General features: G+C 44.0%; 1 protein-coding gene across 3 annotated transcripts in view; it reads left to right on the plus strand.

Annotated features, from left to right (window-relative positions):
- The window catches only part of ERAP1 (endoplasmic reticulum aminopeptidase 1), a 47120-nt gene that overhangs the window by 8615 nt on the left and 26237 nt on the right, over positions 1–12268 (plus strand). For all 3 annotated transcript variants that reach the window (XM_070742989.1, XM_070742990.1, XM_070742991.1), the window contains exons 4-8: positions 496–630; positions 1141–1261; positions 2504–2658; positions 4040–4153; positions 11579–11710. In XM_070742989.1, coding sequence (XP_070599090.1) covers positions 496–630; positions 1141–1261; positions 2504–2658; positions 4040–4153; positions 11579–11710 — 657 coding nt within the window. The remainder of the gene's footprint in view (positions 1–495; positions 631–1140; positions 1262–2503; positions 2659–4039; positions 4154–11578; positions 11711–12268) is intronic.

Genomic DNA, 12268 nt, shown 5'->3' on the forward strand with positions numbered 1-12268 from the left:
ATCGGAGAAAGCAGCAATGAGAAAAGCAGGCAAAGGTGGAAGTTCGCTTCACTCGCTTATACCCCATTAGTGCTTAAAAAAAAGCTTCAAAAAAGCTACACTCAGAGTATAATATACACCCAAATTTTCAGCCTCTTTGGGGTGGGGGTGTATTATACCCCCCAAAATATGGTATAACCTCAAATGTGAAATCCTTTCCTATTTTGAGGAACTTTTTTCTTGAAAGACACCCAGTTAAACTTAATGAGGTTTTCTTTTGGATAGATTTAGATCAAACTGCTAATGTATAACTATTAATGAGTTGCATAGACATACATGTATAATTTACATTTTAGTATAGTCTTTGCTACAAAATAATGTTTTGTAACATTAGCATAACGTTTTTATAATCTTTTTGCAGTGAGAGAGTTTGAACCGAATTATGAAAGACTTAATTCTAAACAATCTTTGAGTTTTCAACTAGAGGCAAAAAATAATTGTGTTTTTAAATTTTAGGTGAAATCAATAAATATTAATGAATGGCTTATTGAGGACCAGTTTGACATCAGTGTAAAGATGAGCACTTACTTAGTAGCCTTCATTATTTCAGACTTTGAGTCGGTTACCAAGAAGACATTGCGTGGGATTAAGGTAATCATTTAGTATCAGCTAAACTTATCTGTAAAAAATTTTATAACTAGCAGTTATAAAATGATTTCTGAAAATGAGTACAGTCTGATTTTAGTTAATTTTTCAGAAATTCCGAAGTGTTGATGGAATCTAATAATCAAATGCTTAGGCTTGCATTATTGCTTTCAAGCTGTTGAACAAAACAAGGAGTTCTATAGATATATTTTTTAAAATGTTGATATATTTATCAAATAGCACAGTAATGCTTGATATTCAGAACTGTTCTCAGCTGTCTCCGCAAGGCTTATGGTAACAAGAGTAACTGAACAAAGCTCCTATTGATTAGCATGACATGAAACCTAGAAGCTTTGGCTTGTTCCCATCCTAAACAATACACAATTGGAAGCAAAAATAACAAAACTATCCGTTTTGATCTGCCAAATTTCTGGGTGCTGATTTTAGTAACCTGCGAAACTGTCTTAATGCATCTTAACAATATGTTCAAAATCCATTCCTATTTGTGTCTTTTAGGTTTCAGTATATGCTGTGCCACACAAAATCAAACAAGCAGAGTATGCTTTGGATACAGCAGTGAAACTTTTAGACTTCTACGAGGGATATTTTGGCATTGCATATCCTTTGCCAAAACAAGGTATATATATTATTCAGAGATACTGTTAAAAATCTGCAGTATATTGACTAGCCAGATTATTTCTCTAATTTAAAGTCATTTTTAAAAGTTTGAAAAATCTTTTAGAGTTAGATTTTTTAAAAAAGGCGTGTTTCATGTATATAGAAGCAAATTCTTATTCAATTCAAAGTTCCTTTCAAATTCATGTTATGTTTCCTACTAGAAATGTATCTTTTCTTTTATGTGTTTCTTTTATGTGTTGGAGCATATGCACCAACACAAATTCCTTGTGTGTCCAATCACACTTGGCCAATAAAATAATTATATTCTATTCTGTTTATTCTATTCTATTCTATTCTATAAAGTTAGACTTTTTATTGCCGATAATGTTGCTAGGATATAAACCAACTTATTGCAAAGTGGAATTTCAGATTGCAATCCTATACATTTTGAAGTGTAACATGATGAAGTTCTGTCAGAAAAATCACTCACATAAAGAGTTTTTGATTTCCCCCCCCCTTAATGCGTAAACAGACTTTTGTGGGAACATTTCATATGAAGTCTCAAAGACTACTTTTATCTAGATGTTCCTATCATTTTATTTCACTACTATTTTTAATTGCATGTTCTTTTTCAGTCTACATTGTATGGAGCACGGGTGTCAAACTCTCAGCGTCATGTTGCCATCACACGACGTTTCGTGGTGTTTTTCTCATTCATGGAGCTGGGGTGAACATGGCCTGCGTGTAGCGCATCTGGCCTGTGGGCCGCCAGTTTGACATCCCTTGCATAGAGTAATGAAATTGTTATTGTTTTTTAAAAAAAACTTCAGAAGAATGTTTTTAAAAGGGCCAAAAAGATTTGCGATTACTTTTGAAGTACAGTAGTACCTCTAGATACGAGCTGCTCCACATGCGAGTATTCCAAGATACGAGCCACGGGGGGAGAGAAATTTCTTTTCGAGACCCGAGCTCAAATTCAGGATACGAGCCGAGCGTCCACTAGGTGGCGCAAGAATCCTTGCTTCTGGTTATCTCGGCAGGGAAAAACAAAGGCTAAAGGCATTTGTTCCAGATACGAGTTGTTCGACATACAAGCTCCCTTCTGGAACGAATTAAACTCGTATGTAGAGGTACTACTGTATTTCCATATCACAAAATATTTGGACTTATATTAATGTCTGTGTGTGCACATGCATGTACTTTTTTCCTAGGTGTACTATATGATGAAAACAGATTTTAAGAAAATAACATTTCATTACAGATCTTGCAGCTATTCCAGATTTCCAGTCTGGTGCAATGGAGAATTGGGGATTGACCACTTACAGGGAATCTGCTTTGTTATATGATTCTGAAAAATCCTCAGTATCAAGGAAACTTGGAATTACTATGGTTGTAGCCCATGAACTTGCTCATCAGGTAAATTGGCTTTTCATACATGGAATTGAAGGTTACATTTTAATTATCTGGCAACAATAACTTCTGAAATCAGAGAAGTAACTTCAGTTGACTGTTACATTGTGACATTTATATAAATGACTCAAGCCAGATATATGATTTTTTTCGTAAAGTTAACAAAATCTACAGTATGTTTTCTGTATATAGTTTAGAAAGGACATCTCCTAGCCCCTAGTTTCTTCAGTGGAGATTTACAGAGTGTGGGTACATACTTTGCACTCCCCTGTGAATGTACTGCGTATGGTTTTAGCAACACCACATAAGCTTTGTGGTACGCCCCAAAGTCACTTGTTTTTGACACATGTGTTGATGTAAATTTGACAAATAACTTTTTAGGGATTTCAACAGAAGGAAAAATATGCACCTGCCTATATTCCAGTTATTTTTGTCTGGAGTTGAACTGTCCAACCTATAGTACAATGTTTTTCAACCAGTGTGCCGGGGCACACTAGTGTGCTGTGAGACATGGTCAGGTGTGCCATGGGGAAATTAAACATGGGTCCCCAAACTACGGCCTGCATGTCGGATATGGTCCGCGGAGGCCATTTATCTGGCCCGCCACCAGCCGCCTCCATCCGAACATAAACATAAACATTCCCCTCATCCCGACTACTAGCAATGAACCAATAGCAGGCCGCCTCTCATCTACACCCAGGAAGGTCCCCGCTGGGGCTGCCGTGCACTTGTCAATGTGTGGCCGTGGTGAGTGGTTGAAGCTGCTAGTGCTCCCCATGGTCCCGATTTATAATCCTGGTCAGGACTGGAGGTAAATGTTGCCACCACTAGATGAAGCCTCAGCCACAGCTGGTTATGTTTATCCTGATGGTGTATATTATTAACTATATGTATAATATGTACTGTGTTAGAGTGTCATTTTGTATCATTTTGGCTGATGGTGTGCCCCAGGATTTTGTAAATGTAAAAATTGTGCCGTGGCTTTAAAAAGGTTGAAAATCACTGCTATAGTAATTCAGTAAGCGTGTTGGTTATTCTAAATATATTCCTGCAGAAATTCTGTTTGTCTTAAAACTACTACCCAGTCAATGCCAAATAATCAGTCTAAATGCTCATAGTGCTAGATTAGCTGCTTTTGTTTATATTGGAGTTGTTACGCATATCCAGTTTTCATGAACAACAAATGTTATGTGATCTTCTCATGAAAGACACTAGCTGTTGCTGCACAAAATAATTATTTTCTCTTCATAAATAGGAGATAGTTAAGTAGGTACAAAACAGTGTCGGGCTATACCTTTACTTTGTTCCCTATTTATAAAATGGAGACTTTCAATTTGATTAGTGTCTTATGAATTGTGTCAATCTTGCTACGTATTCTTTTTTATAGTGGTTTGGAAATTTGGTTACCATGGAATGGTGGAATGATCTTTGGCTTAATGAAGGTTTTGCAAAGTTTATGGAATTTGTGTCAGTAAGCAAGACCCATCCAGAACTGAAAGTTGTAAGTATTGAGTTGTTTCTCTCCTATTTTAATAATAAGTCAAAAAAAATCCCAGGACTGAAAATAGACACCTTCCCCACTTTATAGATTTGCACTAGGCAGGCTCAGCAAAGTTTTTGGAATGTAGACATGATTGTGTAGCACTGCATGACATTTTATAATTAATGAAAATAATTATATAGTGAATTATGTGAGTGGTATGGTGGCCTAGAGGTGGAACTCTTGCCTCACAATTTGGAGGCTGTGAGTTTGATCCTAGATAGATATTTCTCTCTCTGGCCATAATGAATAATAATCTGCTGTGTAAATGCTAGAGCTCCAATCCGTCACCCTGACCTCACTCCAAAGAAAGGATTACAGGCATAGTTCCCTCTAAGCTGAGCAGTGAGCAATCGCTCACTTAAAAATCATCATCAACTCAGAGTTTTCCAAACCTGCCCAGAAGCCGAGAGGAAAATAGTGAGAGGGAAGGAGAGAGAGAGAAGAGAGGAAGAGAGGAAGAGAGAGAAACAGATAGAAAAAAGAGAGGAAGGAAGAGAGAAAGAAAAAGAATGGGAGTAAGGAAGAGAGAAAGAAAATCAAAATCTAGTTTGAAACTAGCTCAACTATTTAAATGACATTTTGATATTGATAGAGTTGCCCTATTATGAGCTCACTGTTATAGACACACAGTACAGTATTTTATTTTGAAATTCTCTGAGGCAAAACAGGGTGGGTTTTTTATTTATTTGTTTCTTTGTTTATTTATTTAATATTTCTGTACCGCCCAGTACCGAAGGGACTGCCGCTCAGACACTATACTTTTCCACCCACTCCCCAAAAAAATTAGAGGGAACACTGATTACAGGGTTATTGAAAGGGGGAAAATTACATATCAAATTGTACACATTTTCCCATAATACTAACACTAATAGTTCCTAAATCACTTAGGACTTAAGGGAGTTATTTACTACTATTTCTTGTTCTCTTTTTCTTTTGGGAGGTAGAATATTTGAATGTCTGCCAACTTTCCTTTTGTTCTCAGCCCATAAAGAAAACAAATTATCTTCTTTCTACTGAGACCAATATTTTCATAAAAATAATATGAAACACCTTAAAGACTAATTTAATATGGCATAAGATTTTTTGAACAAGAATTTGCTTCATCAGTTGAATGAAATATTACCCTATCGATGTTTAATTTAATGCTGGAATTGAAATAATGAGATTTTCTTCCAGTTATATTAAAATAATCATGTTTATTTATTTATTTTATTTATTATTTAGATTTGTATGCCGCCCCTCTCCGAGGACTCGGGGCGGCTCACAGCAGAGAAAACAAATCATAAATAATCCGAGCAAGTTTAGAATATTTAAGATTTAAAAGAAAACCCCATATACTAACAGACACACTCACAAGCATACCATACACAATTTAAACATGCCCAGGGGGAGATGTCTTAATTCCCCCATGCCTGACGGCAAAGGTGGGTTTTAAGGAGTTTACGGAAGGCAGGAAGAGTAGGGGCAGTTCTAATCTCCGGGGGGAGTTGGTTCCAGAGAGCCGGTGCCGCCACAGAGAAGGCTCTTCCCCTGGGGCCCGCCAACCGACACTGTTTAGTTGACGGGACCCGGAGAAGGCCCACTCTGTGGGACCTAATCGGTCGCTGGGATTCGTGCGGCAGGAGGCGGTCTCGGAGGTATTCTGGTCCGATGCCATGAAGGGCTTTAAAGGTCATAGCCAACACTTTGAATTGTGACCGGAAATTGATCGGCAGCCAATGCAGACTGCGGAGTGATGGTGAAACATGGGCATACCTAGGTAAGCCCATGACTGCTCTCGCAGCTGCATTCTGCACGATCTGAAGTTTCCGAACACTTTTCAGAGGTAGCCCCATGTAGAGAGCATTACAGTAGTCGAACCTTGAGGTGATGAGGGCATGAGTGACTGTGAGCAATGAGTCCCGGTCCAGATAGGGCCGCAACTGGTGCACCAGGCGAACCTGGGCAAACGCCCCCCTCGCCACAGCTGAGAGATGGTTTTCTAATGTGAGCTGTGGATCGAGGAGGACGCCCAAGTTGCGGACCCTCTCTGAGGGGGGCAATGATTCCCCCCCCAGGGTGATGGACGGACAGATGGGATTGTCCTTGGGAGGCATAACCCACAGCCACTCCGTCTTATCCGGGGTTAGCTTGAGTCTGTTGACACCCATCCAGGCCCCAACAGCCTCCAGGCACCGGCACATCACTTAGACCGCTTCGTTGACTGGGCATGGGGTGGAGATGTAAAGCTGGGTATCATCGGCGTATTGATGATACCTCACCCCATGTCCTTGGATGATCTCACCCAGCGGTTTCATGTAGATGTTGAATAGCAGGGGGGAGAGGACCGACCCCTGAGGCACCCCACAAGGGAGAGACCTCGGAGCCGACCTCTGACCCCCCCACTAACACCGACTGCGACCGGCCAGAGAGGTAGGAGGAGAACCACTGAAGAACAGTGCCTCCCACTCCCAACCCCTCCAGCCGGTGCAGAAGGATACCATGGTTGATGGTATCGAAAGCCGCTGAGAGGTCAAGAAGCACCAGGACAGAGGATAAACCCCTGTCCCGGGCCCGCCAGAGATCATCCATCAACGCGACCAAAGCGGTTTCCGTGCTGTAACCGGGCCTGAAGCCCGACTGCTGGGGACCTAGATAATCGGCTTCTTCCAAGGACCGCTGGAGCTGGAGTGCCACCACCTTCTCAACAACCTTCCCCATAAAGGGAAGGTTGGAGACTGGACGATAGTTATTAAGTACGGCTAGGTCCAGGGAGGGCTTCTTGAGGAGGGGGCGCACGAGCGCTTCTTTATAGAGTGTTGGAAAAACTCCCCTCCCCAAGGAAGCGTTGGTAATCTCCTGGGCCCAGCTCCGTGTCACCTCCCTGCTGGCTGAAACCAACCAGGAGGGACACGGATCCAGTAAACAGGTGGCGGAACTCACAGCTCCAATGGCCTTGTCCACTTCATCAGGTGTCACCAGATCAAACTCTTCCCAGACAGGTGGACAAGTACGTGCCCCAGTCACCTCGACTGACTCGTTGTCAGTCGACTCTGTTTTACAATTGGAGTCGAGGTCGGCCCGGATCTGAGCGACTTTATCAGCGAAAAACGTGTTGAAATCCTCGGCACTACTCTGCAAGGGCTCCCCAACTCCCCCCTGGTTGAGAAGGGAGCGGGTCACCCTAAACAGAGCGGCCGGGCGGGATTCCGCTGATGCAATCAAGGCGGCATGGTACGCGCATCTTGCCGCCTTGAGCGCCACTTTGTAAGTCTTAATAAAAGCTCTTACAAAAATAATAAAAGCTCAGACCTACTCTTCCTCCATCGCTTCTCTAGACGTCTCTTTTGGCGTTTCAACTCCCGGAGCTCCTCGTTGAACCATGGGGCTCTACGGGGTCTAACGCCACGGAGAGGTCGCAAAGGCGCAATCCGGTCAAGAGCCTCCGCCGCAGCCCTGTTCCAGGCCTCCGTGAGAGACTCCGCCGAACTGTGGACGAGTGCCTCTGGAATAACCCCAAGCGCCGTCTGAAAGCCCTCTGGGTCCATCAGGCGTCTGGGGCGGAACATCTTCATTGGTTCCACCTCCCTGCGGGGAAGGATTGGAGCCAGGAAGTCGAGCCGTAGTAGAAAATGGTCTGACCATGACAAAGGCAATGCTTCTAAGCCCCTTAGTTGCTCGGAAAGGAATACCATGTCAGGTGCGTGCCCTCCCTCGTGAGTCGGACCCTGTACTACTTGAGTCAGGTCCATGGCTGTCATGGTGGCCATGAACTCCTGTGCCAACCCAGAGGTTTCGCCGAGTGATGGCAGGTTGAAGTCCCCCAGGACAATGAGTCCGGGGAACTCCACCGCCAACCCGGCTACCTCCTCGAGTAGCACAGGCAGGGCTTTTGACACGCAGCTGGGAGGCAGGTACATGAGAAATAAGCCCACCTGAACCCCTAAGTCCAACTTCATCAAGAGAGACTCGCAACCCGCAATTTCCGGAGCAATGAGTCTACGCAGGCAAAGGCTCTCCCTGGCTATAATAGCCACTCCTCCCCCCCTTCCCTGGGGTCAAGGTTGATGCCATATCTGAAACCCGGCTGGGCAAATTTCAGAGAGAGGAACACCTCCCTCTGGGCCCAGCCAGGTTTCAGTAATACATGCCAGGTCGGCCTCCTCATCCAGGATCAAATCCCGGATGAGGAGAGCTTTATTTACCACCGACCTGGCATTAAGCAGCAGCAACCTGAGCCCAGGGCCAGAGTTACACTTACCACCAGTACCCAAGATTGGGCTCACAGAGCCAGAACAAGGGACCGTTATTAAGCAACGATCCCTCGTTCCCCTGGAACGGCTAACTCTGTGGCCCCCGCCATAACTGCCTCTCCCCAGCAACACAGGGATATTCCGACCCCCTGCCACCCTAGAGATCGGTGCCCCTTCCTCTCCTGTCTCCCGAGCGTCAGGTGGGCCAGACCTATCATTCACACTACTATCACTCAACTCATCCATACCATAACCCCACCCACCCCCACCCACCCAATCATACCAGTCATTCCACTCATACCCACAAGTATATTTATCCCAGTCATCCATTACTTTAGAACCCCAATTATGTTAAAAGTCAATTAAATTAGTAACAGTGTAAAATAGTAGTTAATAACAATTTAAAACACTAAAACATTAAAAATATAAGTATATAAAATATAATATAAAAATTGTAAGTTAATATAAATTAATTTTGTTTGATGGTATAATCAATTGTCCATTGGGACACAGGGTCTAAATACAATTTGGTTTTTCTAGGACTGGTCAAGATCGGTGACCAGTACTGTAAAAATTCTGTCTCTTTGCATCGATTGAGAATGTCCCAAGTTCTTCCTCTCTGGGGGCTCCAGTTTCCATCAGGTGCCCTGGGCAATCTCCAGTAGTCCTCAGTCCCACTTGATAACATCTCTATCTCCATCGCCCCTTCGTAGCTCCACGTTCTTAAAGCTTCTGCTGGGCGCCCCCCCTCAAGACAGCAGCCACTCCCACTGGCCACTGCCCCAAGTGCCTCGGTGTTTCCAGGCGTTTCCAGGCGTTTCAAGAGTCTTTTGGCTTTGCAGCTGACACAGGCAGGCTCCCTCCAGCATGTTCTTAAAGCTTCTGCTGGGCTCCCCCCTCAAGACAGCAGCCACTCCCACTGGCCACCGCCCCAAATGCCTCGGTGTTTCCAGGCGTTTCAAAAGTCTTTTGGCTTTGCAGCTGACACAGGCAGGCTCCCTCCAGCACGTTCTTAAAGCTTCTGCTGGGCTCCCCCCTCAAGACAGCAGCCACTCCCACTGGCCACCGCCCCAAATGCCTCGGTGTTTCCAGGCGTTTCAAAAGTCTTTTGGCTTTACAGCTGACACAGGCAGGCTCCCTCCAGCACGTTCTTAAAGCTTCTGCTGGGCTCCCCCCTCAAGACAGCAGCCACTCCCACTGGCCACCGCCCCAAATGCCTCGGTGTTTCCAGGCGTTTCAAAAGTCTTTTGGCTTTACAGCTGACACAGGCAGGCTCCCTCCAGCACGTTCTTAAAGCTTCTGCTGGGCTCCCCCCTCAAGACAGCAGCCACTCCCACTGGCCACCGCCCCAAATGCCTCGGTGTTTCCAGGCGTTTCAAAAGTCTTTTGGCTTTGCAGCTGACACAGGCAGGCTCCCTCCAGCACGTTCTTAAAGCTTCTGCTGGGCTCCCCCCTCAAGACAGCAGCCACTCCCACTGGCCACCGCCCCAAATGCCTCGGTGTTTCCAGGTGTTTCAAAAGTCTTTTGGCTTTGCAGCTGACAGAGGCAGGCTCCCTCCAACACGTTCTTAAAGCTTCTGCTGGGCTCCCCCCCCAAGACAGCAGCCACTCCCACTGGCCACCGCCCCAAGTGCCTCGGTGTTTCCAGGCGTTTCAAAAGTCTTTTGGCTTTACAGCTGACACAGGCAGGCTCCCTCCAGCACGTTCTTAAAGCTTCTGCTGGGCTCCCCCCTCAAGACAGCAGCCACTCCCACTGGCCACCGCCCCAAATGCCTCGGTGTTTCCAGGCGTTTCAAAAGTCTTTTGGCTTTACAGCTGACACAGGCAGGCTCCCTCCAGCACGTTCTTAAAGCTTCTGCTGGGCTCCCCCCTCAAGACAGCAGCCACTCCCACTGGCCACCGCCCCAAATGCCTCGGTGTTTCCAGGCATTTCAAAAGTCTTTTGGCTTTACAGCTGACACAGGCAGGCTCCCTCCAGCACATTCTTAAAGCTTCTGCTGGGCTCCCCCCTCAAGACAGCAGCCACTCCCACTGGCCACCGCCCCAAATGCCTCGGTGTTTCCAGGCGTTTCAAAAGTCTTTTGGCTTTACAGCTGACACAGGCAGGCTCCCTCCAGCACGTTCTTAAAGCTTCTCAGCAAAAGTATTTTGTAAATAGCTATACCTTAGTTCCGAGCCCTGAGTATGCCGCCCCTGGGAGAGGGGCGGCATACAAATCTAATAAATAATAAAAAATATTTCACATTCATTTAATTTTTAGTGAAACTGACAATTTGGATTTGGCGGTCAGCTGGGGTGGGAGTAAAGTTTAATTTTGCTTTGACTACCTTGTGATCATGATGGGAGTACATATGTTAATTATCCACTCTTACTAAAAATAACGGTACTCAAAATATGTATAAAGCAGTTTCTAGTCATAAATGAAGTAATAAAGTACAGTGATACCTTGTCTTACAAACTTAATTGGTTCCGGGACGCGGTTCTTAAGGTGAAAAGTTTGTAAGACGAAACAATGTTTCCCATAGGAATCAATGGAAAAGTGATTAATGCGTGCAATCCCAAAACTCACCCCTTTTGCCAGCCGAAGCGCCCGTTTTTGCGCTGCTGGGATTCCCCTGAGGCTGCCCTCCATGGGAAACCCCACCTCCGGACTTCTGTGTTTTTGGGATGCTGCAGGGGAATCCCAGCATCGCAAAAACGAGCGCTTCGCTGGCAACGGAAGTCCGGAGGTGGGGTTTCCCAGTGAAGGAAGCATCAGTGAAATTGCAGCATTGCAAAAACACCAAAGTCCTTGAAACCCCACCTCCAGACCTCCACGGAAGTCCGGAGGTGGGGTTTCCCATGGAGGGGAGCCTCAGGGGACTCCAGCAGTGCAAAAATGGGTGCTTCGCTGGCAACGGAAGTCCAGAGGCGGGGCATCCCAGTGGCGGCGGTGGGTTTGTAAGGTGAAAAAGTTTGTAAGAAGAGGCAAAAAAATCTTAAACCCCGGGTTTGTATCTCGAAAAGTTTGTATGATGAGGCGTTTGTAAGAGGAGGTATCACTGTATTAAGTCTGTATAAATAATTAAATGTAAGTTTATCTCAATGTCTCATTTTAAAATGAGCTCAAAATCTCAGAAAACTATTCTAGCCTTCTTTTTCTTTTGTTTAGGAAGATCATTTTTTAAACAAATATTTTAATGCCATGGAAGTAGATGCTTTAAATTCTTCACATCCTATATCGACTCCTGTTGAAAATCCAGCTCAGATTCTAGAAATGTTTGATGATGTTTCCTATGATAAGGTAAAATTTTAAAAAATGGCCAAGTTTAATAATTCTGGGTACTATGTTTATATCGGAAAGTGATTTTCATTTTCATTGTTAAAGATGGTCAGACTATATGATACTCTATTTTTAATGATTTTTTAAATTAAAAGTTATAACAACACAAAAACTAATGCAAACTAATAAAGTGCAGAAGAAGGAAAGGGGGAAAAATAAAAGCAAAAGTGCTGGAAGAATTGAAAGTAAAAAAGATAGAAAAAAGATCTTTTGTGCAGCAAATATAAGTACATTTACTAAATTTTCTCTTTCTTTATGATGGCGACAAACAACCCCATCCCTTCCCTTGTTTTTATTATCCATAGAAACATAGAAACATAGAAGTCTGACGGCAGAAAAAGACCTCATGGTCCATCTAGTCTGCCCTTATACTATTTTCTGTATTTTATCTTAGGATGGATATATGTTTATCCCAGGCGTGTTTAAATTCAGTTACTGTGGATTTATCTACCACGTCTGCTGAAAGTTTGTTCCAAGGATCTACTCTTTCAGTAAAATAATATTTTCTCACGTTGCTTT

This window comes from Erythrolamprus reginae, chromosome 2, assembly GCF_031021105.1.
Source record: "Erythrolamprus reginae isolate rEryReg1 chromosome 2, rEryReg1.hap1, whole genome shotgun sequence".
In the NCBI taxonomy this organism is placed as follows: Eukaryota; Metazoa; Chordata; class Lepidosauria; order Squamata; family Dipsadidae; genus Erythrolamprus; species Erythrolamprus reginae.